Source organism: Ruditapes philippinarum, unplaced genomic scaffold (assembly GCF_026571515.1).
Source record: "Ruditapes philippinarum isolate M1 unplaced genomic scaffold, ASM2657151v2 ctg981_1_1_1_1, whole genome shotgun sequence".
NCBI classification, from domain to species: domain Eukaryota; kingdom Metazoa; phylum Mollusca; class Bivalvia; order Venerida; family Veneridae; genus Ruditapes; species Ruditapes philippinarum.
In genome coordinates, this window is record NW_026855378.1 from 171,768 (window position 1) to 199,736 (window position 27,969).

At 31.9% G+C, this 27,969-nt stretch overlaps 1 protein-coding gene across 5 annotated transcripts in view; it reads left to right on the forward strand.

Annotated features, from left to right (window-relative positions):
* LOC132743110 (deleted in malignant brain tumors 1 protein-like) overlaps positions 1-27,969 on the forward strand; it is a 180,390-nt gene that overhangs the window by 124,278 nt on the left and 28,143 nt on the right. For all 5 annotated transcript variants that reach the window (XM_060731626.1, XM_060731624.1, XM_060731623.1 and 2 more), the window contains 3 exons: positions 13,941-14,076; positions 15,313-15,479; positions 21,271-21,406. In XM_060731626.1, the coding sequence (XP_060587609.1) occupies positions 13,941-14,076; positions 15,313-15,479; positions 21,271-21,406 (439 nt within the window). The remainder of the gene's footprint in view (positions 1-13,940; positions 14,077-15,312; positions 15,480-21,270; positions 21,407-27,969) is intronic.

Here is a 27,969-nt window from a genome sequence, read left to right on the forward strand (position 1 = left end):
AAATAAATTCCTAATTACCCCCCTTTATTAACATGAAATGTAAATTCGGTAATATCTTTACGAAAAAAATGCTTTTTGGATCTGACAATATTGATAAATCTTCATTTGAGCAGTATATTTATGATAAAAAAAACTTAGTTACAGTTAAAAAAAATGAGTTACAGGATCTTTAATGATATTAAATACACTTTAATAATGTACGAAAACAGAATAAGATGTTTCGGGTCAAAACATTATTTTGCTATTTTAAGAAGGGTTTTATCCGTGTAGCAATGATTTTGTGCATACGCCATTCGCTTTTAAGGCAATAAATTACCATAATTTTTTATAGTTCAAACAATAGTTTTTTCATCAGATATAAAGCTTTATACACTTTAATCACAACAAAATTACATGAAAAATGCAGATTCGTTTTGATTGAGTCTGTACAAGAGGGATACTGAAAAAGTGCAACTTCCTAGCACCGGCTTAAGCGCTACTCAATTTGGACTTGGAATAACAAAGACTTGGCCGTAAAGATGTTTCAACACTGAGGTGAAGTACGATGCAACCAATTTGAATTCCTTTAATACTGATAGTATTGATATTATAAATGTGTAAGGTTCTAAATTACGTGTACGTACGTTTGTTTATGTATAAGTTTAACATTATACCTTCTTACACATAGATCCTTGTTCCTTTTCAGTAATCTTACTTTGAAATTTTCGTTGTTTTTACTTCCGGAACAAACGCCGCTTGTATGCCGCTTTAAAGGGTGCATAATGACAGCTGTATAAATAAATATGTGGATGCGTAATCATTCAATATTGCACAATTTTCATGTTTGTATCCTCAAAAATGGTAAAGTCGGTGCTAGGGGACGTGGGCGGTAGATAGAATTTATTTCTACCGTTCATTTACAAGCTTATTCAAACCAAGCAGTGTTTTATTTTGAGGCTCTGGTCGTTCTTTAGGGCAGCCATTTTTTCATTTGTTTTATAGGCCACATGATATATAAAGACACGTTGGTTCTATATCTTCATGTGTCACGCTCTAGAAATATCTAGAAATAATCATAATTATAATAATAAAAACAATAAATGAATAAATTGAATTATAATACATGACTTGCTAAAAAGGCAAAACAAAATAGTTAATATCAGAGTATTTAGCAAATTGGTCAATACATACTTTTTGAAAGTTGTAGTTCGAATGAGATAGCATTTATGAAAACTTACTTTATTTACTTACATTGCGGATTGAATACAGATGTTTCATATGAACACTTTAGCTTCCTTATTTTGACGGGAGATAAATTCAACGGTACTTTTATCTGCCGTTTTTAGACGCGTTTAAACGTTATAGGCTAAAATGTAAGCGTTTATTATTGATATGTGCTGAAAGAAATCTTTGAGTGCGTGTCTATTTTCAATATTTTTTTATGAATGAATTTTTTTTCCAAATATCAAACAATGTACCAGTAAACAACTTCCTTTAACCATATATAATGAATAAATAATGTGAAGAATAAAGATGATAATGTATTGAAAGTAAGCTCCACTAGCACTTTGTAAGAGAAGAAATAATATCGCCCTTTAATCTTGCTGTCAGATGCACTGTCTATCTCTGTTTTGCTCTTATATGATGAATTGCAGTGACAGCGTGAATAAGATGTTGTTATATCAAAATATCTATTTTCATTTAAAAGCCTAGGTGTGAATTTTCGGAGTTGCATTGCAGAATATGATGCTTAACCTGACACTTCAGTTGTTTTAAGCTTGAAATTTAAAAAAAAAGGTATTGTAACAGTCATGTCAGCGTTACCTAGCGTTTCCGTACGTAAACTTGTGATTACTACATCATATTTTTAAGTTCTTGGTGAATTTCCTTCATACTTGGTCAGAACAACCCTTTGGACAAGACCTTCAAGTAGCCCAGACTAACTGTTACCTCCTTTTCTTAATGACTTAAACATTTAAGGTCAAATGTCTAAATTTTACTTGTATTTTTCCTGATTTTTGCTTTAAGTGGTATAAGAATTGTTTTTTTTTACTAATTGGATTGTCTTCAAACTTGAACAAAATAGTTTTAAGATATACTTATGAGTTAATTTGACAGACTTTGACCTTCAATCATAAATCACATTAACAATGATGATCCAATTATTCAATTTTCGTGCCATTGCTGGAACTTGCTATAACTTGATATAATTGAATGGATTCACATAATACTATAACAGAACATTTTTTAGGATAAGACCGTTATGAATATTTAACTTTAAATAAGTTGTAGATGTGAAACGATTGATCCGATGCATCAAAAATCGGTTAAGTGGGCGCCGATTCGATTCCGATATCATATATAAGAATTTCGATTCGATTCACAACCAAACATAAACACGGAACAAATGCGAGTTAAAGTCCTTGTCTATCTAGTACACCGCTTTATTAGGCGAAATACGATTCACGGTAAATTTAACTCGTTCATCCAATCAGTGAGCGCGTGTTGTATTTTTTCAAGGCCAGGCTCCCGTAGACTTACATTATTTAGAATGACAATTGAAACATATCCTAATATTGAGTATGCATGCTCAAGTTAAATCCGTACACATTTGAATGTTATCATTTTTGAAGTCGCTTGAGAACAAACTCCAAAAAACTTAAAAATATGTTTAATCTTTGAAGAAGATTGAGAAACTATAATTCGCAAAGAATCCGTACAAGAATTTCTTTAATTTCAACTTTTAAGTTTGTTTGTGGTCACATTATTTGAGAGGAACCTTTTAATTTATTTAACATAAAGACAAAACATAGATCGTTGAACTGTTGACTTTAGAAATAAACTGTCAAAGTATTTGCTAGTTGTAACCTTAAATAAACACATTGTTAAATGAAAGCAAATGATTATAATTAAGGGGAGTTAAGCTTTATTCCGAATGATAAAAATTCTACCGTATAATATTCAATTTTAGGTATATTTTATAATAATTGTTTTCAATTGTCTACTTTAATAAATTCTAACAAAACGGTTTGAAATGTATTTTTAAACAAATAAGGGATCTAGTCAGATGTATTAAACCTTTTATGTGTTGTCCGAGCAGCAGCTAGTTCTAGCTTTCTCAGGTCTGAACAATATGACAAAAGCAAAGTAGGATCGGGTGGGCTCAATTATGAAAAATTAAAACTGATTGTAGATTACCTTCAAACATGTAAAAAGTTGCAGAAAATATTTTTAAACTGGGTTTTTTACAGCATTACATTTTCACAGGTTATCTTAAATTTAAAGTATTTTTTACACTTTTTTGGAAGTTGTCAAGATACCTGACATAGTTTTTTATTTTAAATAAATTGTTCGTTTTTAAGTATAGTTGTAAATTAATTATAATAAATTGTTAAAATGACAAAAATTAAAATCAGGGTGAGAAATATACTTCCCTTTTGTAAAAAACCGTAAGCAATTTTAGAAAAGAGGAAGATATACTTATGTAACATATACCGAGCTTAAATATATGTATTTGTATTCAATATATTATATTAATAATTTTCCTCTAAGTTTCCTTACCTAAATGATTGAAGACCAATGATTTCAAAATAATTGGAATATAAATTAATCAACTTGAATTAAACACATATTAGATAAACAATACACAATATTGATATATTTGTTTACAATCCCTAATCTTTCCTAGTCTCTGTGCCTTCTAACATATAACCCGTCTCGATGCCTACCTATTATACTATGCTCGTATTTCCTATGCTTCTATTTTATTATCTACAAACAATTATCCAACAAATATCCTGCAGCCCGGTTTACTTTCTACTACATAAAAACCTGCAATCCTCTCCGGTAGCGTTGCCCCCTAGAGAACACGGATTACAGACAATTTATATAGCAGGTATAGTCCAAGTAATTAGACTTGTCAAAGAGACACCGAGAAAATTTTGGACGGGCGCTGTCTTTTTCCAAGTCCAACCACGAACTGCATTTTTATGCACGGACGCTTCCCAATTAGAAGTTGTTGGGAGCGAAAACTAGAAAAGTTTCAAAGAAACGGTCTACATTACCTGAAAGAGAATCGTTTTTTATGCAAGGTTCCAAATTATCTTACTTCAAAGTCGAACAGAAGTCTAAATATTCCACTTTGATTTTTTAAATCGTTGAAAATTATTGAAAGCGGCCATATTTGAAATATTGAAGGAATGACGCAAGCGGTGTCATGGTTAAATTGTAAAATTCCCATGGTGTAACACAGGTATCGGCGGCAATCGATTGTATTTGCCAAGCTTTATTATAAAATTTGTTTATGTTATTTATATGAATTATTGCAGGAATAACTCTTTTATTCACACACAAATATTTCAGCATTAAAAATAAAATGTGAAAAGGAAATTCTGATAACCTTACTTAGAAATTAAATAGTTTATGATGTCCGATGTCAGATCATACTGCATTTAAGTCCGTTTAAATTGTCAAATTAAATATAATTAAGTTGGATTTTTTAACATCTGTGATCATTAGGTGAAATTTCTGAACTGCCTTTTCATTTTATAACCCTGCCATGATTTCGTACAATGTAATTGTAGGTACATCTTAATGAATTATACTATACATGATGAAGCAAAGAAGAATTTCAATTTATATTACACTCCATATCAATTTCTAGTTTATTATCTTTCAAAAAAAATCAGGACAGTTGTATAGGGGAAGAAGTTCAAAACAACCAAAAATAACTTCAAAATTCTGAAAAACAATCTTAAAATTTCAAACTATAAAATGGAATTTCAGACAGTCCTCAGTAAAATGCAATTGTCGCACAGATATGATGGGGTTTATGATTAAAACGCAGCAAGCGGAAATTTAGTGACCGTTATTTAGACGTAGAATAGCATAACAATGTAAGACAGATGGGAGAAATGTTAGAACGACTGTCGCAAAAGGACACCAAAACCTCTGATACCCATTTAAAATTCCATGTTATCTAGTTCCCGCTTTTCATTGAACGGCACCTCGAATGTGTCACATTGAAAGTTCCATGATTACCGCCGTATTATGTACACATCTGTGGATGTTGATTAAAAATTTCAACATTATTATGTTTAAGTGATAAATTCTGTTTAAACCGGCGAAAGGGAGCAACCTGCCAGAGCCGTTTTTGGCACTCATGTGTATTTATGTTTCGATTTTGCAGTTTCAGGCGTTTTTGGTGGTTTTTTTTGGAGGGTGGATATGTGGATAAGTTTTTTCTGTTTTCTTTACATTTCTTTTTTGCTTGCTTGCCGAACCTTGTATTGATAATCATTATCTGTTTGTTACGGTTCGGTATACATGTATACAATATGATAAACAAGATGAACAAGGAAAGGCGGCGTTCAATGAACGCAACCCCCACACGACCCAGGAACAAGAACCATTGGTAATGACCCCAGGAGGATCCTAAACAAAAACGGGACAGGGCGCAAGGGAGAGCACGGTCAGGCTAATCATTAAAATGTAACTGAGAAGGAAATCAAAGAAAATAAATAAATGAATGATTAATAGGACCACTAAGTTAACGGGTACAGGGGAAGGGGATAGGAAATTCGGGGAAGGGGGAGGGGGCGAAATAAAGAAATAAAACTAGGGGCAAAGGGAAGATACTTACCAAAGACGAGAAAACAACAAGGAACACAAACAAAAGTGTCACCAAAACAGTAAGAAACAGGACCACTAAGTTAACGGGCACAGGGGAAGGGGATAGGTAATTCGGGGAAGGGGGAGGGGGCGAAATAAAGAAATAAAACTAGGGGCAAAGGGAAGATACTTACCATAGACGAGAAAACAACAAGGGACACAAACAAAAGTGTCACCAAAACAGTAATGAATAACAAGACATACACCTTATTCATTTATAAGTCTCTTAATCTGTTCATTTGAAAATTCTGATCTTCTCAATGACTTTTTTTTAATATCCTCTACTTAAAATTTATTTCAATTAAAATATGTGACCCTTCCCTTATAGTTACACAGCATATGGCTGGATCACAATAAAGTTCCTTTTTAGTAAATTAATAAAGTATGTCAAGAAGACATTTAACTTTATCAATAGGTTTAATATGGTATTATATATCGGTAATCGGTGAAAAAGAACTCTTGAAATATTATTTGTACAAATACTGAATAATTTGAAGTGTATTTCAAATAGTTTCCTTCAATATTTCTTTTACGTTCTTAATTGTCATATAAATATGCATGTATAAATGAAGTCAGTATTTTATCCGAGAGTGACATTTGTCAGTCATTAGCAGTAAACAAGAAGGCAAACTACCAATTGATAAATGTTGAGTACATGTATTAAAATATTTAAAAAATATTAAACAACAGTAGTTGTATGGAGCCTATTTGCTACCATTGCATTTTATGTTAAATACAATGATACTTTTCAATAGTATTTAATAATGCACACATTTATTAAAAAATAATGAATAGATTTATTTTCCCCGATATCTTTTTTAATTTAATCTTCATGCGTAACCCACACTTACCTGCTAGACACACTGGTAGCTACTACCAGCTTTCACGGAATCGATTTTTTACGATGACGTCATAACATGTCCGCCGAAGATAGAGTAGACAGTACAAATTTGAAATAAATCGCATGTATGCGTTAAGACAGGTACAATCTAATATTTTTTCTAGGAGAAGTTAGTACTAAAATTTATATTCTATTGATCTTGAGAGGTAATTGACGTTACTTTCAGGTTTGAGCAGTAAAAACTAGTCCAAACTATCGATAGTATTACCGGTAGATTTTCCGTGCGTAAAAATGACAGTTAAAATTAGGCGTAACGGTTTGACAGTATGAAAAAAAAGTCTGTAAAATGGGTCAAACCGTTCACGCCAAATTAATTAGGCTAATAGCAGGTATAACTTCAAAGCTCCAAGATTAGAACTTGACAATCTGACTTCCACCAACACAAACCCAAACTCATTTTTTTTTTATTTTAATGTGTTTATTTAAGGTCGCCGCCAGAAAGTCCATATGGGCGACCGTACACTCAAGTCGGGCCCATCCTAGAGCGTCCCGCCGAGATTTTTCGTCGATTTTTTTCCAGCTTTATTGGTGGAGGAAGACCACAGGTGCCCCTCTGGGCATTATTTCAGGCACGAGCGGGCACCTGGGTAGAACCACCGACCTTCCGTAAGCCAGCTGGATGGCTTCCTCACATGAAAGATTTCGACCCGAGCGAGGATCGAACCTACAGCGGTGAGGGACCTGTGATCTCAAGTCAGCGACCTAAACCACTCGGCCACGGAGGCCCCCTCCCAAACTCACCTTGAATACCTCTGCTTATATATGCTTTGCACAAAAACGCCCTCTTACGGCTATTTATGATTGGCTAAACAACTTACAATTCAAGTATACAGAAACGAGCACCTGCTAATAATGTAATATAGATGATATAGTCTGCATTACAAATAATGCAAATTTAAACATTGTAGTAGAAACTATTTATACATTTCATTAAAAATACCTAAAAGAAATACTCGCATTATTATTTACAATAGAATAATAGCAAACTAACCTTAAAAATATAAGTTACGTATTGTTTACATATGTTTACGTAATGGCGTTCCTGTATTAAAGGGCTGTAACTCGTCATGATTGTTACATTTGTATTAAGTGTGACTAACTGTAAAATCTTAATGTAATGTTGACAGTAAACGACTTTATTACAACAATACTGTCTTTTTGGGAATATCACATTTATGAATACTTTAAAGCTGTTTTTTTTCCAACCCTCTTGTATATTATTTTGTCTTATCTTGTGTATCAAGCAAGACACTTTTCGTTATCTTCAATATTTTGTTGCTCTATATTAACCTACAGTGCCTTGATATCGGACATTACATGTGGAAAAATGACGGAACATGAGTATAAAAACATTTTTAAACAAATGGCTTTTTTTCCCAAGATTCTTATTTTTTTCCGTACGTATTGTTAAAATCTAAAAACATAATAATAGAAAACGTAAAAATAGTAAATCTACAAATGTTCTGCGTTCAAAAAATGATATTAAACGCTTGAAAACAAAATAACAATCGCTAATTCACCGATTTATACAATTCAGTAGGCGCGGCCATGTTTGCGTATTGGCCGTATAAAAAAAGGTGCGCGTGTTGTCATACACCCACCTATTTAGATTCACGATAAATAATATGTATAATGAGAATCTCACGTAAACGATCATTATATTGAACTCGTTGACTGACATATGACATAACGTTCTCGACCCTTTACCTGCTGACCATTGCTGGGTGAAAGTATAACTGACGCTCTTCCTGCAGGGCGTCATATTGAGTAAACAAGGTTTGGTCACTCTACCTGTAGACCGCCTGCCCTGAGCTAATTAAAATAGACAATTTAATAAAACATGATTACAAAATGGACTACAAAAGACCTAAAAAATATGTACGCATATGGGTACGTCATCCGCCATGTGTTTTGTTAGGCTACTGTTTTAAAGCTGAAGCTCGAAACAAGTGTGTAGCCTTTCGAGGAGTAAATAGTATTTCAAAAAACAAGAACATTATCCCTATTATTAAAACAATCTTTTTCACGAACAAAACTTCCGAGTACCCGAATGAACGGTGATTCCATATATTTTGGAAATATTTATGCTTGTAACTTTTGTAAATTTAACACGATTAAACGCCTAGTTATCCGACAACTAATAAATACGATAAGAAAACGTTTCTTATAATTATAAAGCAGACGATGGTTTTGATGCAGACGATAGCTTTTTTCCATTACCATGTTTAAATTTTGAATTCTGCTTAAGCCGGACTGTAACTTGCACTTACCTGTACCGTCCATGAACAGACTCAATTCAAACCGAGCCTGCAACATTTTCAATTTTGTTGTTTTTAGATTCTTTAGGAGTTCTATTCTTTTTTCATATTTTGTTAGCAGTGAAAGTGATATCAAGCATATGTAGTCACAATGTTAATTTTTTTATTAAGATATACAGAATTTAAACAGCCCTGTTATGTTTTTTTTTATTTATTCTTTTTTTTTTTTTTTGAAAAAAATGTATGTTTGATGTCGTAGAGCTATACACTGTTACATTTGGGAACAACAATAGATCTTTTTCTCCTGTTTAGAGTACAAAGTAAATTAGCTTAATTCTAACGTAGTTTTAAAACGTTTAAATTAAAGCTGTAAAAATATTTATCATTGGAGTGAGTATCAAAAAATTACTTTATCTCTGTTCTTAACTATTCCTCATAATCAATACAAAAGATATCATTTAGTAATTTTTAAGTTTAAATTCTGTGTTTCGTAATGATCTCACATATATTTAACAAAGGAAAAAAAATATCATTGACACTTCCTGGGAATTTTTGGTTTCTTCGCCTTGCATAACATAGATATTTCTATACATAGCTGTTACAAGAAATAAAAATAAAATTAAGATAAAACAATGAAAATAGCATTTAACTTTTAATTGCAGTAAATTTAATTCAGGTTATACAGTTTGATCATTTTACATGGAATTCCTGTTAGAATTGTAAATTTCTTTATATTTTATTTATTTATCTTTTATTATGTTTTGGCTTGTTTGCTTCCATATCTTTTCATTATTATTTCGTGAATTTAAAATTTTACCGCATCAAAAATCAAGTTAATTCGTTTTGAGGCAATGAATGGTGTGAGTTTTGACATCCGATAATAATTATTTGCCCATATTGTAGTTTATTACTATAGACATAATTGCTGCACATTGTCATCCGCAACTCTTGCATTTGTAAAACAACGTAATTAAAATCCGGAATTTTTATTTTATCAATTGTGTAAGGTAATCTGTTTATTTGTCTACATTACGAGAATAAACCAGAATGAAAGTTTTTTGCAGGATCTTTTTAATCAGCTTGTATAATTAGTTAGCAGAACAAAATATCTAATATTGCCATCATTTTGTCAGTACATCAATATGTGTTTACAGAAATACATTATAATGTTGTTACACCATACTGTCTAGTCATATACTGGAATGAAAACTATATTGAATTTTAAATCTCCGTATATAATTCCGAATGTTAAATTCCAGGAAATATTTGTTTGTTACTACTATGCTACTTTTATATCGTTTCCATGTTCAACTTTTTTGTTTTCTTGCTCATGTCTGGCCAGGGCAATCAAAACAAAAAAAAGATGTATTACATATACTATCAAAGTTAACCTTATTTGTTAAAAATAAAATAGCTTTTTTAACATCACGTTAAGAGTGTCTCTGGATTGTTGATATTTAAATGGTATGAAAAAGCGGATTGAAGAATTTCCTCTTCTAAACGAAAACAGCCTGATATATAATGTTAGCAAGTTACCAGGTTTTCAGTAGACATGCAAAAAACTATATAATTATGCTAAATGGAATGGTATATGTTAATTCAGCTACGGTACATTCAAGCGGTATCGATATTTTATAAAGAAGTTTCATTGAGCTCAGCATGGTCAACACATTTGTTGATAAGAATGGAAACTACTTTATTTTAGATATGGTCATGTGCGATGAAAACCTCAAACATTCTGATTGACCGCAATTTTATGAAGAATTTTTTAATTAAATACTGATCATAAATTATAAATAGTGTATAATATGCTGTGATTATAACTTATAAGTTATTGATCAGCAATTTCACTATTGTCTTTATAAAAGGATAAAGAAATAAAATTTTGATAGTTTTAGACAAGTATTTCTCAGCAAAAGGTGATTAATATAACTACAAACACAGCAAATTCAACGGGCAAGATAAGAATATTTTTAATATCTGGAACGTTGCAATATTTTATAGACCAACAGAGTACTGAAGCAAGTTTTCAATTAGATAGAATGACACAGACATTAGAATTTGATGGCTTTAAATGTCTTTGGAAACATAATAATTCTCTTTAGAAGGATTTAAAATATCTGGAAGCAATATATGAGGTGATAGATATGATTAAGATGTAATGTGCTTTACTGGTTTATAACACTGATAATATAAAGAATATTCCTAATAATGAATAACACTTTTACAATGAATGGCCAGCTATTCCTAGAAACATTACTTCTCAAAATTGGAGGAAAGACGGTATCGTATTACTTATAAATAAATACCACAGAAATAACACAGACTGTCAAAAATTTTAAAAAATATATATATTGAAGGAAATTTATCAGACTTTAATGTTGATAGACTGCTTATACTTAGAGATGAATTATCTCAGATAAATAACGATTTCAATGATACTCTATAACACCAAGGTCCATATGATCTCATAAAGATGAGGAAAAAACTTTTGCACTTAAATAACAATGTTTAAATACATTCAATAAACCATTATATAAAACAAATGAAAATGGATCTATTATTAATAATCTGGAAGACATTTTAAAGGAAACAGAGAGATATAATTAAACTCTGTTTAGAAGGGGGATTCTAATTAAACAGTCGGTTTTAATGATTTTACATATAATATAGATAATACTAAAACTAACAGATGTAGAAAGCCAAAACTTGGAGGGTAATAAACATATATGGAAGCATCATTTATTTTAAGAAACGTGATACACATTAAAAGTGTCCTAAATTAAGCATATGATTCAAGTCAGGAGCTTATTACTAAAACAAAAGAAAACAAATAACATTTTGCTTTATTGGGATTTGTACAAAATACTTATTTCAACTTATGTACATCAATTAAACAGTGGTTCGAGATATTTTATAAAAACCTACATCAGCTGTTTGCCAATGTGTACTCTTATCTATATGTTTTAATGTACAGCGAAAATGTCGTCAAGGCAACCCGTTTTCATGCTATATATTTATAGAATGTGCGCGACTTCTATTCTATAAGTTTAATACCATAGAACTTATCAAAGGAATTCATATTCAATATACCATATGTTTACTTTTACAGTTTGCTTAGGCACCATTACAATGTTAATGAAAAAGCAGAATTTTTAAAAGCAACTTATTGTGTTTTATCAGTATTTGCTTCGATCTCAGGGCTCAGTGTGAACGTTAAAAAGACAATTGTTAGTTGGATAGGCATTAAAAAGTACAGCAGTGATAAAATAAAACAAAATGGAACTGAATTTAAATGAAACTAGTTTCAAAATGATTGAAAAACAAATCAATTAGGATCATAAAATAAAATGAACATAAATAAAAATAAACTATCCTCATTTAGGGTACAGTATTTATCGCAGAAATGATTGAAATCCATGAACTTCTTACTGAATAAGTTTAATTCGTGCATGTAAATAAAATTTCGTGGGTTTCTAGATGAAATACTTGTTAAAGTGTTGTTGTTTCCCCGTTAATTAGCCAACAGAGCTGACCAAAAAGTAGTTAAACATACTTCAATTTTATATCGAAGATAAAAAAAAACTATAAGAAAATGCGGAGAAAATAATAGAACCAACATATATAGTGCTGGCATAATACTAATTCATCAAAACCACCCTGTCCTTTTGACATCATAAGGAGTTTTCAAGTTCAATATTGCAAAAAGCCGGGATATGACGGTTATCGGGTATATATACATGTTAGCTTTATATTTATGCCACATTCATTCAAATGAGTTAACTTTAGTTGTGTTTATAGCGCGCTCTAGATTGTCTAATAATATACAGAAATACTGGTAGAAGATCGAAGTATGCCTTTGAAATACGTTCTAATAATAAGTATTGTTGTTGACCATCTATTATGGTATATATTATTCAAATTATAATGTATATGAAAAACTTTTATAACAGTCAAGCATGTAAGTTATAAAGAATAACATTTCAGTTCATATGATAAATATTGTACCTATTCAACATGAACATAGACAACGAGCGGAATAAAGATTGTCAAATGAAATATCTGTTCTGCATTTTGTTGAAATGCATAGAATTTAATTAATAATCTTCAGCCAAAAAAAAAAAAGAAAGAAAAGAGAAAAATCTACAAAGCGAATTTAATATTTTCACAAATTTCTAAGATCAAAATTACGATTATTCTTGAAATGAAAGTGACATAATTATGTGAGTATATACAAGTACATGTATATGAAAAGGCAATGCCGTCAGCTACATAGAAGTAACGAAGTCAATAAAAGAAGAGTATTTATTGTATACAGTTTTGTAGTTATTAGCACTATCAAAACTTTCTGACCTTTTGGTGTGTACAGTTGTCTAATCGTATCAAAACTTATCGTACACATACATTTTTGGACAAGCGGGCAATATAAATCTTTGAATAAAGGTTTTTGCTATGCAACTCAATAATGTGTTTCTACATAAGTATATTGTAAGTAGAAATAACAACTATTATTTTGATTATATGACTCTTTTACCATCAAAAAATCAGTTTTCGATTGCAAATTACACATTGAATCTTAACATCTATGATTTTTTGCAATTTTTAATGTAATTGACTCAAACTATTTTATAAACTCTGATGTGTGTTTATATTTTCTCCGAATCGTTATATTAGGCCTCCCTTTAAAAAGTATCGTACCTCTATATGTTCGTCCATGAGATACACATATATGACAGTTGGGCTATTTAGTAGATCTTTCTATAATTTTGTTAGTGTAAAAATAATTATATAGGTTATTTAGGCATAACTTTTGTATTTACAGTAAATATCTGTTAAATATGAAAAAGTTTACATTATCATAATATATAACTTAGATTATATATACTAACAACTTAGCTATTATAGCCTAAAAACAACAATATGTTGAATATTACAATAATTACAGACGACACTGTTGCTGTACTTAATGAAACATAGAATATCCTTACTTTTTTCATTTGTTTGCCAATAATATAACCTGCACATTTATCAAGACAATTAAACCCAAACCAGAAAATTCGATTGGGGCATTTTGTGCATAAAAAAATTCAAAACTATCATCATTCATATTAATTTCGACTTTATTCTTGAAGTTCGATTGGTGAATGGCTCAAATCCATCTGAAGGAAGACTGGAAGTATGGCATGATGGATATTGGGGAACAGTGTGCGATGATGACTTTACAACGCTGTCTGCAACTGTTGTTTGCAAGATGTTAAATTATCTACAGTAAGTAATAAAAACGACATAACGTATTTATCGATATGTTAACATATATGTAATATAGAAGAAAATGTCTTTTATTTCCCAGAGGTGAGCTATTGTAATGACAGTATGTTCATCTTTCCTTTCGTTGTTTCTTAACTAAAGTTGTTTTTTAACAAAAAGTCTTAAATCGTGAAAGTGATTTCGATCAAAGTTCACATAAATGACTGTTTCAACCTGATGTAACGGTCAGAAAATATGGAAATAAGATTCTTCAATGTCCAAGATCGATATTAAGCATGCACCATCATATTTCATGCCTCTATGAAAGTTTTAATAATTCCCCTTACGTCATAAATGGTCTTGTACTGGTAAAATTTAGTTTATAGGGACATTAATTAATCAACTACCCTAGAGCTTCGTCATGTAGCACTGCCAAGTATACTTTTACGAAAATTATATTATTCTGCCCTTTGGATCGATCAAAAGTGGTCCTACAAATAATTTAAATCATGCCATTATGGACATAACAATTTATCCCGCCTTAGGGACTTGTATGGCAAACATTCCGAAACATCAATGCTCAGAAATACATATTCAAGTTATAAAACTCATCCTCTAGCAAAGTTAATATGACATAAATTTAAATCATGTTTAGATACTACATGCAGCTTGGATAAAAAAGTACACCCAATGTGATCACATCACTTCTTTAATTAACAAGAAAAATATTAATTTACGTTCAGACTGCGACGGCAGTGTGCATTTAAAGGGACCTTAAAATCTTAGATCTGATACAGTTGAATGAAGACAAAACAACACTATTTTTTAAAACATCTTGAATATGTTATTTTTTCACATTGATTAATTCTATGAAGCAAATAAACTTTTCAAACTTGTTTGTTTCATTCAAAATACACAGACGTTTGTTTAAAACTTAAAATCAAAGTTAAGCAGTGTTGTTTAATTTCAAAAGAAATGTTTTCATTTTACAATGGCAAACATGTTGAGATTCAAGCTATTGACTGATGTTAATATGTTATGATAAAAACAACATTTAAATCCCTTTAGATGAACATATTTGCTGATATTTCTTAATTCAAATTTCACCATTACATTTAATGTTGAATACTGCTTAGGTCCATGCTAAAGAGCGTGGACGGTAACTTGCAATTTCCAGGATAAATCAAACCGAGTCTGCAACATTGTCAGTTTTGCTGTTTTGAGTGTTCCTTGGGGATTCTGTTTTCTCTATTTTAGTACAGATCCTTTGGTTATAATGTCCGCATACTTCGGCGCCGGAAAACTGCCAATACACGATGTTAATTGTACAGGAACTGAGATGAGCTTACCGCAATGTCCACCTAGAAGTTCGGGATCAAATATTTGTAGTCATAGAGAAGATGTCGGCATATCATGTACAAAAGGTAATCCTTCTAATCTTTGAAAAGAAATATATTTTAAAATAGCAAAATTTAGTTATATTGACAATTTTAAGTCGGCATTTTATAGTAAAAGATGGGACTCCCTTAATATCACATAATAATGGTTACCTATCGAAGACAGAAACAGAAACTTGCACTTTGACAGTATATCTGAAAGTGTTTATCTATTTTAAAGTGTTGAACTACAATGTTTTGGTATTGGTTATCATAAGGCTTACTGATTTGAACAAAGTTTGCTTTTATCACATGTTGAAATTGTAAAAAGGGAGATAATAATTTAGAAACATCGCTATCATTCAGTATATCTTATAAAGCTTATAAAATAAAATGAAAATTATCTATCTATAATCTATTCAAGTTATGGCATTATGCTCAATGATTCATATGATTCTTTTTTCATATAACATAAATTACTAAATGATAGCGATTTTTCTAAATTATTATCTCCCTCTTTACAATTTCAACATGTCATTATAGCAAGTTGTTTTCGAAATTCTAAACTTTCACATAAAATTGTTATTTTCATACTTGTTGTAATTATTTACTAGCCTAGTTTCTCTACGAAAATATATGTATCTTGTGATCCAGTTATTTTATGTAATTCTTTTTGAAAATTATATATGCAATGTAAAATAATTACGTTGATACAAACATATGCACATGTTTTATTTATCTTATTTAAATATTATAACGTTTTTTACGCGCCAAATGCGGCGCCTTTTAACGTAGATGTCTGTTTTGTACGTTTACGTCATTTCCTTTATGTATTGATACATGTATTGATATCTAAATTTGTATTGGGTTTGATCGATTTGTCCTTTGATTTGAACAAACAAATTCATAACACGTTGGTTGTCCCAATTATCTGTCACAAGAGTGTTTTAAAATTAAAATTATAGGTAAAATAAGATATTTTTATCTGTTAGAAACAAATTCAATTGAAACATTTTCAAAAATTTACATAGAAACATCTCGGCAAACAACAAAATAATTACAAAAATTCCACGGCAAGTATGTGAATCTCGACGCACGTTAAATTGCAAAGACGAAGCAAAAACCTATATTATGGGTGTTATTCAAAATACTTTCAGTGGTATTTAACGCAAAAACAGTGCCGCTTTACCATGAATCGCCAATAATAGACTCAGACCATGAGATTGTTGGTCCCTGTTGAATTTACTTAACAAAATGATAAACGATTGCAGAGATAAAGATATTGAATAAACATATTATGTTAGTTTCCAGCCTTAAAGACATCCTGAAATATGTTTAAAATTGTAATGTATATTTGTTTAAGGAAAAATGATTAAGAATTATAGCAAAAAATAATTAACCATCCCTAATCAATACAATCACTACATCATCACTCAATATTTAGACTAGAACATGACTTGCTTCACAATTATGCATTTATTAGGTCAAATTCAAGGTTCATGTTCCCGTGTATCTAACACTGGTATATATTTTCTTTAGAAATATCAAATAACGGTCTTCCAAACTCGCTTTTTATTCCTCTGAAATAGTTTTTATTAAACTAAACTACCTGTAAATCAATATTTACTGTTCTTTATATGGCGAAGATGATATTAAGTACTATCTCTACCATAAATTGTTTATTTTTTATTCAAAATGTGATTCGCAATATATTGCTCCTCATCTATGATTAAACATGTGTAAGCTATCGGGTAGATCCGTCGATAGAGTTTTCAACTGGTTTACGAGTTATTGAGATTTTTCTTAAGTAAAACTTTGCTATAAGAAGGGCTCTTTTTCAGAAAGAGAAACACTCAATATTCTATTTTATAATCATAATGAAAAAAATATTTTCCTTTTGAACATTTTGTTTCTAAGAAACAAAATATAGCATTCAGATAACAAATGACCAAGCAAAATTATTGTTTCTACTCTAAATGTTTGAAATATGTATATAAATGTTGCCATACACCACCCATTTTAAGTAGTTGTTAGATAATTTTTCTAGTTCGAGGGCCTTATTCAAAATATTCCTAAAATTTACTTTAAACAGGGGCTGTTTTCAAAGTTTGCATAAATTTTCCTGAAAGTAAATTGGTTGCACTTGTCAAATATAAAATACTTTTACCGTCTAGGTTTTATTTTATTAGACTTTGAAAATATCCGGAAGCATATTTGATAATAAATTTGGCACAATTTAGCCAATAAACACCAATTATAATTTCATTTGAGAGATACAAATAATGTTCAAAAAAAAAGAAAGAAAAAAAGTTGTCTCTTCACGGATATTCATTTGCAAATGTAAAGTTGTCCGCTTCTGGTCAAGCTGAAAGTTTTTCTCATCCTGTGACTGCATATAACCCTGAGTTTAATTAACTATGCTCTGTAAACATCAGAAATTTAAGGACACAAATCGATATAGTGGGAAATATGTTGTGGTTTATAACTGTTTAATTCATAATTAAAGAGAAAATGTGTAGCCTGCCTGATAGCTCAGTTGGTCCTCTGACAGTCATGGGTTCGAGTTATGGTAAGGCAGTTTCAGTCAGTGTTTAGAAGTGGTTTTTCAACTGACACATGTTTGATTCATGTTACAGATTGTATTAAATTTGAAATGGACAAAGGCAGTATTGCATGATACTTTTAGATCTACATGTAGATACAGTTGATTACACTATACTGCATATGAAGAAGTTCTTCTTCTCCTTTTTCATGAAACTTGAAGCATCTGCCATAGGTTATGACATTCTTACATGGTTAAAGTTTTATCTCTAATAGACAGCAGCTGATGGATATGGCTGGTACTCATTTTACTACTACTCCGAGTACCTATGGTGCCCCCCTGAGGTTCATTTTTTGTCCTCTTTTATGTCTAATATATGTCAATGACATGTTTGCAGCCCTAAGCAATAAGCTTTTATTATATGCTGATGACTCAAGTATTCTTGTATCTGGTAAAATAAATCTGAAGAAATTCTCTCTTATGGCATGAGTCTTATAAGATTGGTTAATTGACTATAAATTGTCTTTGCATCTTGGCAAGACAGAGTCTATTCTTTTGGGTTCAACTTTCAACTTAAACAGGGTCCTAGCCTCCAGGTCACATGTAATGGTACTGCTATAAAGTACACATCTTTTGTTAAGTATTAAGGTGCAAAACTTGATCAATTTTTTTTGGCGTCGCCTTTGATGCTTTGCATCAATGCTTTTCTTGTTAACATGTCAATTGCATACTGATTATATGGTCAGTGACAAGAACATAAAACATCGACAAATCCTCGATAGTGTCAGTAGCAAGTATGGACAGAAAACGACAATAAATATTGAACTTTCTTACTATTTGTATAAAAATAGAGAAAACAGAATACCTTAAGAACCCCAACACGGCAACATTGAAAATGTTGCAGGCTTTGTTTGGTTAAGCGTGTTCATGGACGTTAGTGGTATTTGCAAGCTACCCTCCACACTCTCTAGCACCGACTTAAGCAAAATTCAATATTTAACATGCACTGGTAAAATTTTGAATTTTGAAACATCCGCCGATGTGTTCATATGGCGGTTATCATGGAATATTCAATGTGACACATTATTTGCATTCAATGAAAAGAGACTTATGGTCTCCAAGTAAAAAAAAAGCGTGTGCCCTAAATGAGAAAAACAATGGACAAAAGTAAATAAAATGGAATTTTGAAGGGGGATCGGGGAATATAAATCCTGCATATAACATATAAACTGTCAAAATAGTAAATCAAAAAGCAGGCTACATACCGTTAGGTTATTAAACTATTAAGGCGAGAACAACCCGACTAGAAAAAAATCAAATTGAAAAGAACTAAAAATACAAAAACATGCTATTAAAACAATAATGTCGTGCTGAAGATTTACAACGCAACACTGTTTAAAAATACTGTTTAAAATATATGTTCCTATAAATTTGGCTGTACAGCGAATAGTGAATAATTGCGATGGCTGATCTGATTGTAATGTTTGGTGAACAGTTTTTATGGTGAATCCTGTTAATTTCAATTAAAGTTATTTTTATCATTATGATATTCTAAAATGATAAGCAAAACGAGAGAAAATGTATGAAAGATATTTATCAAATTGTGGAAAAGAATGTGCTAACTCTGTGATCCAACGCCCGCTGAGCTAACGTTTCAAATATGACTATTGCTTCACGCTAACATAATTGACTAAATTTTATTAATATGAAACGTATATTTCAATTTGTCAATATTTCGAACTGGTCTTTGCCATATACTCTACCAAGTTACTGCAAAAGTAATGCTTACAAGGGAAATTCTTGGTTTTAATAGCTGAAATAAAATCCATAACACTCACAATATATCACTAAAAGTGTGGGTAATATAATTTTGCAGAACTTGTAGTCTGAGTATTAATATATGATTCCGGAAATTTTCAATCTACATAACAAATGTATTGTTGCTCTTTGTTCTTGATAGCATAGTTCCGAATCAATTTCATAAACGTTACTGCACTAAAATATTAAAAAGTTACACACCAATGATAACTCTAACCTGTATTTATTTTGATTGCATAGGGTACGCATAGGCGTTGAAGTCTGACTCTGACGGCATTTTCTTTACATGCGTCTGTTTCCCATGTCTCATGAAATTTTTAATCATGATTAAAAACAAGAAGAAAGTTTGTTTGTTTTCGAAAATATTTTTTCAGCAACCATAGACGTCATGAAAGGTCATTGTTATAAAATTGTATTTCGACCAAACACATGATAGTTTACTAAACAATTGTTGTAACAGTTCTTGCAAGTTTCATTCACTGCAGATATTTAATTTTTGCTCTAGTAACATGTTTTATGTTACATTGTATTGTACGTGTAAATAGAATTTACTAGCATGGGTTCCAGTTCGGCAAATCGACTACATATCAATCTAAATAAGAAAAAAATATCAACGCCTGAATCCCAGACTAGGATTTTAAATATAAATCTGTTTTCTTCATCTACAGGTCAAATTATAAACTCAAGCGCTTTGCCATGGAACGGAAGTTCATTGTTGTTGTTGACTGTTATATTCCAGGATAAATTTATCACTAGAATTATGCTCCTGATAAGCTTAACATTATTGCCACACTTTCAAGTCTTTAACGTATCTGCAGACACCGAATTTCATTACAAAAATAGCGCAAGGGTTGGGGGAAAGAAAATCACATGTGCCGAAAGATTTGAGTCGGTGATCCCCTATTTTTTAGGCATCTAGACATAAGAGTAATTTTTATATTAAAGCACGTTTAAAGAAAAAATCTAAACTTTATTTCGGAAATTTTGGTAATAAGCCGCTTTTAAGTCCGATAATTTAGCTAAACTAAACGTTAAATTTTACACAAATGGACTATTTTCTTTTATTTTTCACACATTTTTCGACGTAAAACGATTCCTTACGAAAAAATGATTTCTGTTGCATACTGTAGTATTTAGGATATCTGAAGTGGGCACGTTATGCTCAGGTACAAATGTTAGGTTGATAAAACTAAGTATGTTGACAAATGAAGTTTGTGGACGAGAGAAATGTGAATGCTATGATTATAAAAATAGTCATAACAATGAAATTGATACATGACTGAGATATAATGATGACACCAACCGCTTACATTTGATCGCTTCATGTAAAAATATATCAAGAAATGCACAAATATTATACTTTTTAGTTATTTGTCGACTCTTTAAGATCTTAAAGATGAACAATTTAACGACCAACAAACGCAAAATTATAAAAGTATCATAAGTATTGTTGTTTCAAATATTTATTCTTTTTTGAAGTTCGACTGGTTAACGGATCAAGTCAATATGAAGGGAGACTGGAAGTATGGCATGATGGGTCGTGGGGAACAGTGTGCGATCATGAGTTTACAGCACTGTCAGCTCGTGTTGTTTGTAAGATGCTGAATTATGAAGTGTAAGTAGGAAACAGTATTTACTATTTCCGTTTATGATAACGTACTCTTCAAACGAGGATGAAAATTTTATGTTTTTATCTATTTCTAAAATATCTTCTGGAAACTTAGAAATCACAGTAACTCCGTTTCGCTAGTTGCTTTTTTATGGAAGCGTGTCCGTCGTTCATTGTTATCCACAATTTCTTTGAACTTTAAAATTTCGTCAAAACTTCACAGGGGGTCTTTTACAAAACTTTTATAAATGGTTCCAGTCTGATGCTATTGAAACATTATACTGTCAATATTATCAAAATTTATTCTTCTGTTGATACAATGCCAAAAAACACGACAAACAAGACCAACAAGGAAAGGCGGCGTTCAATGAACGCAACCCCCACATGACCCAGCAACAAGAACCAGCGGCAAGGAGCCCAGGCGGACCCCTAACAAAATCAGGACAGGGCAAAGACAGAGCACGGCCAGGTTAATCATTAAATGATAAATAAATTGTAACTGATTAGAAATTCAAAGAAAAGAATAATAGGCCCACAAAGGGGAAGGGGACAGGAGACCGGGGAAAGGGGGGGGGGTGTTAATCAAAGAAATAAAAACTAGAGGTAATGGGGAAGATACTTACCGTAGACGAGAAAACAACAAGGGACACAAGCAAAAGTGTCATCAAAACAGTATGAAACAAACATAGACATACATCTGGGAACACAGAGGGGCGCCGCCTTGGAACGGTCAGCAGCATAATAATGACTGCTGGGAGTTTAAAACTGGTTAATGGTGCACCAAACCTCGCTCTTAGCCCCACCATGTTCCTATAAACGAGACAGTGTAAATAAAATGAATCCCCGCCAAGTGAAATTCTAACAGTTGTCATGGTTTCAAAAGGTTAAATAAGTAAAACACTAAAATGATCATGTAGAAACATATAAAAGTAAACCCAATGACCATAACAAAAGTACTCAAAACTGTACACTTACAAATTATTTAAAAACTGTATAGGATTTGAAAAATATTTATCATGTGTAAAAAAATGATTCTCATCGCATAGCTCTCACTAGACTTAGATGTTTATCACATAGACTAGCAATAGATGGAGGTAGATTTAGAAACATACCAAAAGAAAATAGAAGATGTATTTTTTGCAATATGAATGTTGTTGAAGATGAATACCACTTTGTTCTTGTATGCCAACATTACCGTGAAATAAGAAATAAATGTCTTCTAAAATATTATTGTCATTAGCCAACACTACAAAAGTTTCGTATGTTACTGTCAACACAACAATCAAATGTATTAAATAAACTTGCTAAATATATATTCTCAGCAACAAAACTACGTTTTCCAGAAATTAGTTAAAAATAAAAATTTAAAATGTAAATATTATTTAAATATATGATGTCATGAAACCATAATATTCAGGTCCTACCTGATTTATCTGAACTCCTAATATAAACAAAACAATGACCGCCCCAGAAAGTAATATTATTTACTTTGTATGCACCAGTGATCAGATGGGCCAAGTTGTACTGGTACGGAATAGTGTTCTTTTACAAATGTTTGTATTTTTTCTTTATTTGTGTTTCAACTTTGTATAAATCATTTGTTTTGATATGATTAATTTTATTCTATACTTTCTATTTCAATATTAATGATGTCACTGGTTATATATATTCATGTGAATATTGTTTTTTAGTTATTTTTATAGTTCATTGTAATATCATACTCATGCTCTTCTCATTGTAATAAATGTCACCGCCTTGCATGTTATATACGTGGGTAAAGAACATTTAAATTATATGTTATTTTGTTTTTGGAGTGATATATGTGGATATATTACCTGGCAAGATTTTTATATCACCCGAGCCGTTTTTATTCCTCCCCCATGCCGAGTAAGATTTTAATATAATCATTGCTGTTTCAAATTCTGAAACGTTCGAATAGATTCCTTTAGGGGTACCCCTTCAACAACATAGACGTCACATAAATCACATGAGTATTTGCTTTCGCACCTAACGAATGTAAACATGAGAAAAGGGGTAGTCTGTCGAAGACTTTTTTGTAATTAATATCAAGGCATTGATGCACCATCGGGTGCCTACCGGGCTGACCCAGGGGAATTTACATCTTAAAAATGTTTGAAAAAAAAAGTTCTAAAATCCCCACCCTAGAGACAACCAATTTTGTTCTAAATCCCCATCTTGAGCCTGCTTGGTGCATAATCCGGGGATAGGGGAGAGGGTAAATAATCTAGAGATTAATCAATAAATAAAACTGTTATCCGAAAAACAATGAAAAATATAAGTACAAAGGCTTATCATTAGGAAAATAATGAATCCAGATTAATGGGCATCTGAAGTAAGGTAGGTATAATCACTCCCAATGAGTATATATGTATCAATTTTAGTTTAATAACTTTGGTAGTATTCAAATAATTAGACTTAGAAGAAACTTATAAAATGGGTATTTTCAAGTAATAAAGGGGCATAATTCTGAAAATAATGCATCCAGGTTATAGGCCTTCTTAGTATGGTAGTGGTAGTCCCACTAAATACCGTACCTAGTTTCAATTGAATATCTTTCATAGAATAGAATGTATGACTTAAATAACTTAAGCCAATGCGGACACGGACACACGCTCGATCGTATAAGCTCTTTAATATTTTACATGTGTAGTTTAGCTACAAAATAAACCTACTAACCTAGTTTCTGACGTCACATGACCCAGTTTCTGTAGGGATGGTAAGCATGCTGACCAAGCTTAATTATAATTGAACCATATCTGTGGCCTCTTAGAGTGTTAAAACACTAAAAGTTGAGGACACAAGATTTGCGAAGACAGACATTCACCGATCATGATCACAATATCTTCTCGCTCACAGCTCAAATGAGCTAAAAACTTACAACACTTTAACTTCTTATTTTATTTTAACATTTAACACAAAAAGTCATTAAAAAGGACATTCTTCCTCCTCCTGCGGCCAAACCTGGACACTTCCACATTTTTACCTGAAATAGAGGGCATTTTATAATCTTTAAGGTTTCAAATTTAATAAGTTTCATTTAAATCTGACCAAAAATGTTCTAAGATTTGACCTAGTGACTTAATTTTGACCCCTTATGACCTAATTTTGAACATGTTCTAGATTTCATAGAGATGATCATTTACACTAAGTTTCATGAAGAATGGGCCAAAAATGTGGCCTCTAATGTGTTCGCATTCTTTTTCTAAGATTTGACCTAGTGACATAGCTTTTGACCCCACATGACCCAGCCTTGAACTTTGCCGAGATTTCAGCCAAACATTATGACCAAGTTTCATGGAGAAACGACAATTATAGCTCACCATGAACACAAAGCTACAAAAAGAACTGACATAATTTTCTTAAGCTGGGTTGCATGGTGTACTCACAATCTGGTGCACTCTCCTCAAGAGCCTGGATAGGAGCAGGAGCCTGGATGGGAGCTTGAGTCGGGATATATAGGAGCTTGAACCTTGATAGGAGCTTGAGCCTGGATAGGAGCTTGAGCCTGGATTGTTTGAAAATTAATAATTTAGTAGCACAACTTAACAAAGATTTCCAACATATATTTTTGATAGATAAAACAATAGGTTGTTTTTAATTCTATTGGAACAAAAATGGTACTGAATTTTGTTTTTAGTTTTTGTTGAAAACACACTATTTTCTAAAAATTCTGCTAGTACTAAGTCTATCAAACTAATCTTGCAATTATGGTGGGGAATCACGTGATATTGAGACCACATGACATGGTATTGCAGCAATTGATAATTTTTCAGATTCAGGTGTCCAACTGAGAATTTTGTCAATATCTTTGTTTAACAGAAAATAGTTTGGAGTATGCGTAACTGACATGACTTGCAGTAGCCCCTAGTGACATTATAAACAATATTGTGCTTTTTCAGGAGAATCCACCAATTTTAAGTTTAAAGGAACATAATGCTTTTGTGAGTAAAATTTCAATTACTGAATAAACAGATCATACTCATCCTCTTATTGAAGAACATGGCTCATTTCCGCATTACTATTCTTCAGAAATTATTTTTTAATCCAAACATACTTCCAATTATTACATTTGCGCTACATGAGCGCAATATATTAATAGCGTATTTCGAAGATTTTCTTTCATGTCTTTAAGAAATCAAATGCAAATTTTTACATCAGAATTCTACTTGTTGTCATTGGCGTGAATACTCTTTTATTTCAAATAAAGTTTACAAATGCATAATGGGACTTTAAGATACAATGTTACGTCACAGGTCACCATATCAATGATTCCCCCACCATGTCAATGATAAAATACACATATTTAGACCACAGAAAAGCAATACCTCTTATGTTTTGTATGGCTTTCAGAAAAAAAGAGTTTTTTGGCCTCAGACTCATTTATTTAATGTTGAGGCAATCATTTATGAAATTCAACTCATAATGTCATTGTGTCTGAATACCTTTTTTCGAAGACCGTGTCTCGGACGCCTTTGCCTTGCCCCTTTTTCTGTTGGCAGCAACACTCGTCAAATAGTCCAATCAAATGTTCACCTGTTTAAATATAAATCAACATTTTAATGCATTCACATTTATCAGATTAGAACAAAGCCTTAACATAGTTTCTGCAGATTCAATTTACTTTTTATTAGAGAAAGTCACGACAAGACCAATGAAGTTGAAACCGATAGCCAAGATTCAAAGCCTCGTTATGACAAGCAGTTGAAACAGTAAATGATAAAAACCAATGATGGTAATACATCTGAAAAAAAGATATTATTTTATCTAGATCCGTTTTGACATATTTAAAATGCATTTTCTTACTTTATTAAAAATCATATTCTAACAAGGCTCACATGAACTACTGACTTGGAGTCCCGTGACTTCAGCCTTTGGATTGGGACTCCCTTGCACGGATGTGCAGGTTGATCTGGATCTGCACTGGTCGCATAGGTGTTAAAATAATTAAAAAATGAATAATTAATAACATAATTCTGTGTGTATGTATTCAACATCCGTTTTGTGTCACTTGATCAGTTCATTCATACTGCAGTTAAAGGGATTATCTCAATCGATACGAAATTTTCTGCTGTAATCGTTTATATTCTACAGGCAAAGTGAACGTTCTTTTGTGGATTTAGTATTATTAATACGAGATATGTGTCCGTTTCATGTGATGTCCAACGCCTTTCAGGCTCGCCAAATTAATGGGTCTATTCGCGAAAACAGATGACAAACATGAATACAGCTAGGCTCCACATAGTGTCTGGGTATAGGTGAAAATAAATGAAGAATACAATCCCTGTATACCTTTGCATATAAATCCCAATTCTGGGGCAACCTTCTCGCCTTATCCCACTATTTTCTCTACCGTAGAAAAAATCGAAAAGTTTCATGTCTGCAACTTCAAAAACACGAATAAAAATATCGCCGTCGTCTTTAGACCTTTCGCGGTTACTCCCCTTTTTTATTTTGTGGCGTCGAAATTCCCGAGTCCCGGGATGTAAAAACCGGCCAAAGTCTATTACTCGTGACCCGGATTCCATAAGTTTGTCAAATTCCCGCCTGTCAGGAATGGCTTTCTGTCTAAAGCCCCTTGTATGCCCGCCGCCCAACCCCCGGTAGGGCAAAATATTGACAGGTGCATTGGCAAGGCCATTTTTGTTTTCAATACCGATGAGAATATTCATCATTACTTTCTTTTGGTAAATATTTTTCATTTTACATTTAAAAGTGCTTGTATATCGGAATTTACACCGCGTAAAATCGAACCGTACGCGCATCGCCACAACGCATGTTGTTTACAACGTGGGGTACCAAACGGGTATATTTAGTATGTATATTACCCGTCTGGCTCGGTAATATCAATTTCTTTCGACGGATCAATATCCAATCAAAAAGGTGGAAAAAATCTGGAAGGGTAATAAATGGTCATATGCTCAATAAAATATTGAATTGAATTAAATTGATGCATAAGATCACAAGAGCGAGCTAAGAATAGATACTACAATGCCTGAGATCTGAATATCTATTATATAACATCACTTTTAAGGTCTGTACAAACATTTATTAACCATACCTCCAAGGCAATAAATGGTCTCACACCAGGAACACTTAGTTTCTAGAGACGTATAATATATTTTGAAACATGGTAAAATCATTTTGTGTAATTTACAAAGCATGTATCATTGCCTTGTTATACCGAAGTTGTATTAATAACTCACTTTATGTCGAAAATGTTTTACCCAAGAAATCACTAAGTTCTTAAAGAATGTCTCACATATTTTCTCTCCAAAACAACAATGCCCACATAAAATAGAGAGAAATAAGAATCCCAACACGGCACAATTGAAAATGTTGCAGGCTCGGTTTGATTGAGCCTGTTCATGGATGGTACTGTCAAGTGCAAACTACCGTCCACGCCCCCTAGCACCGGCATACGCAGAATTCAACATTTAACATAACCTGGTAAAATTTAGAATTTTGAAACATCCGCAGATGTGTTCATATGGCGGTTATCATTGAACCTTCAATGTGACACGTTAGTGCCATTCCATGAAAAGCGGCAT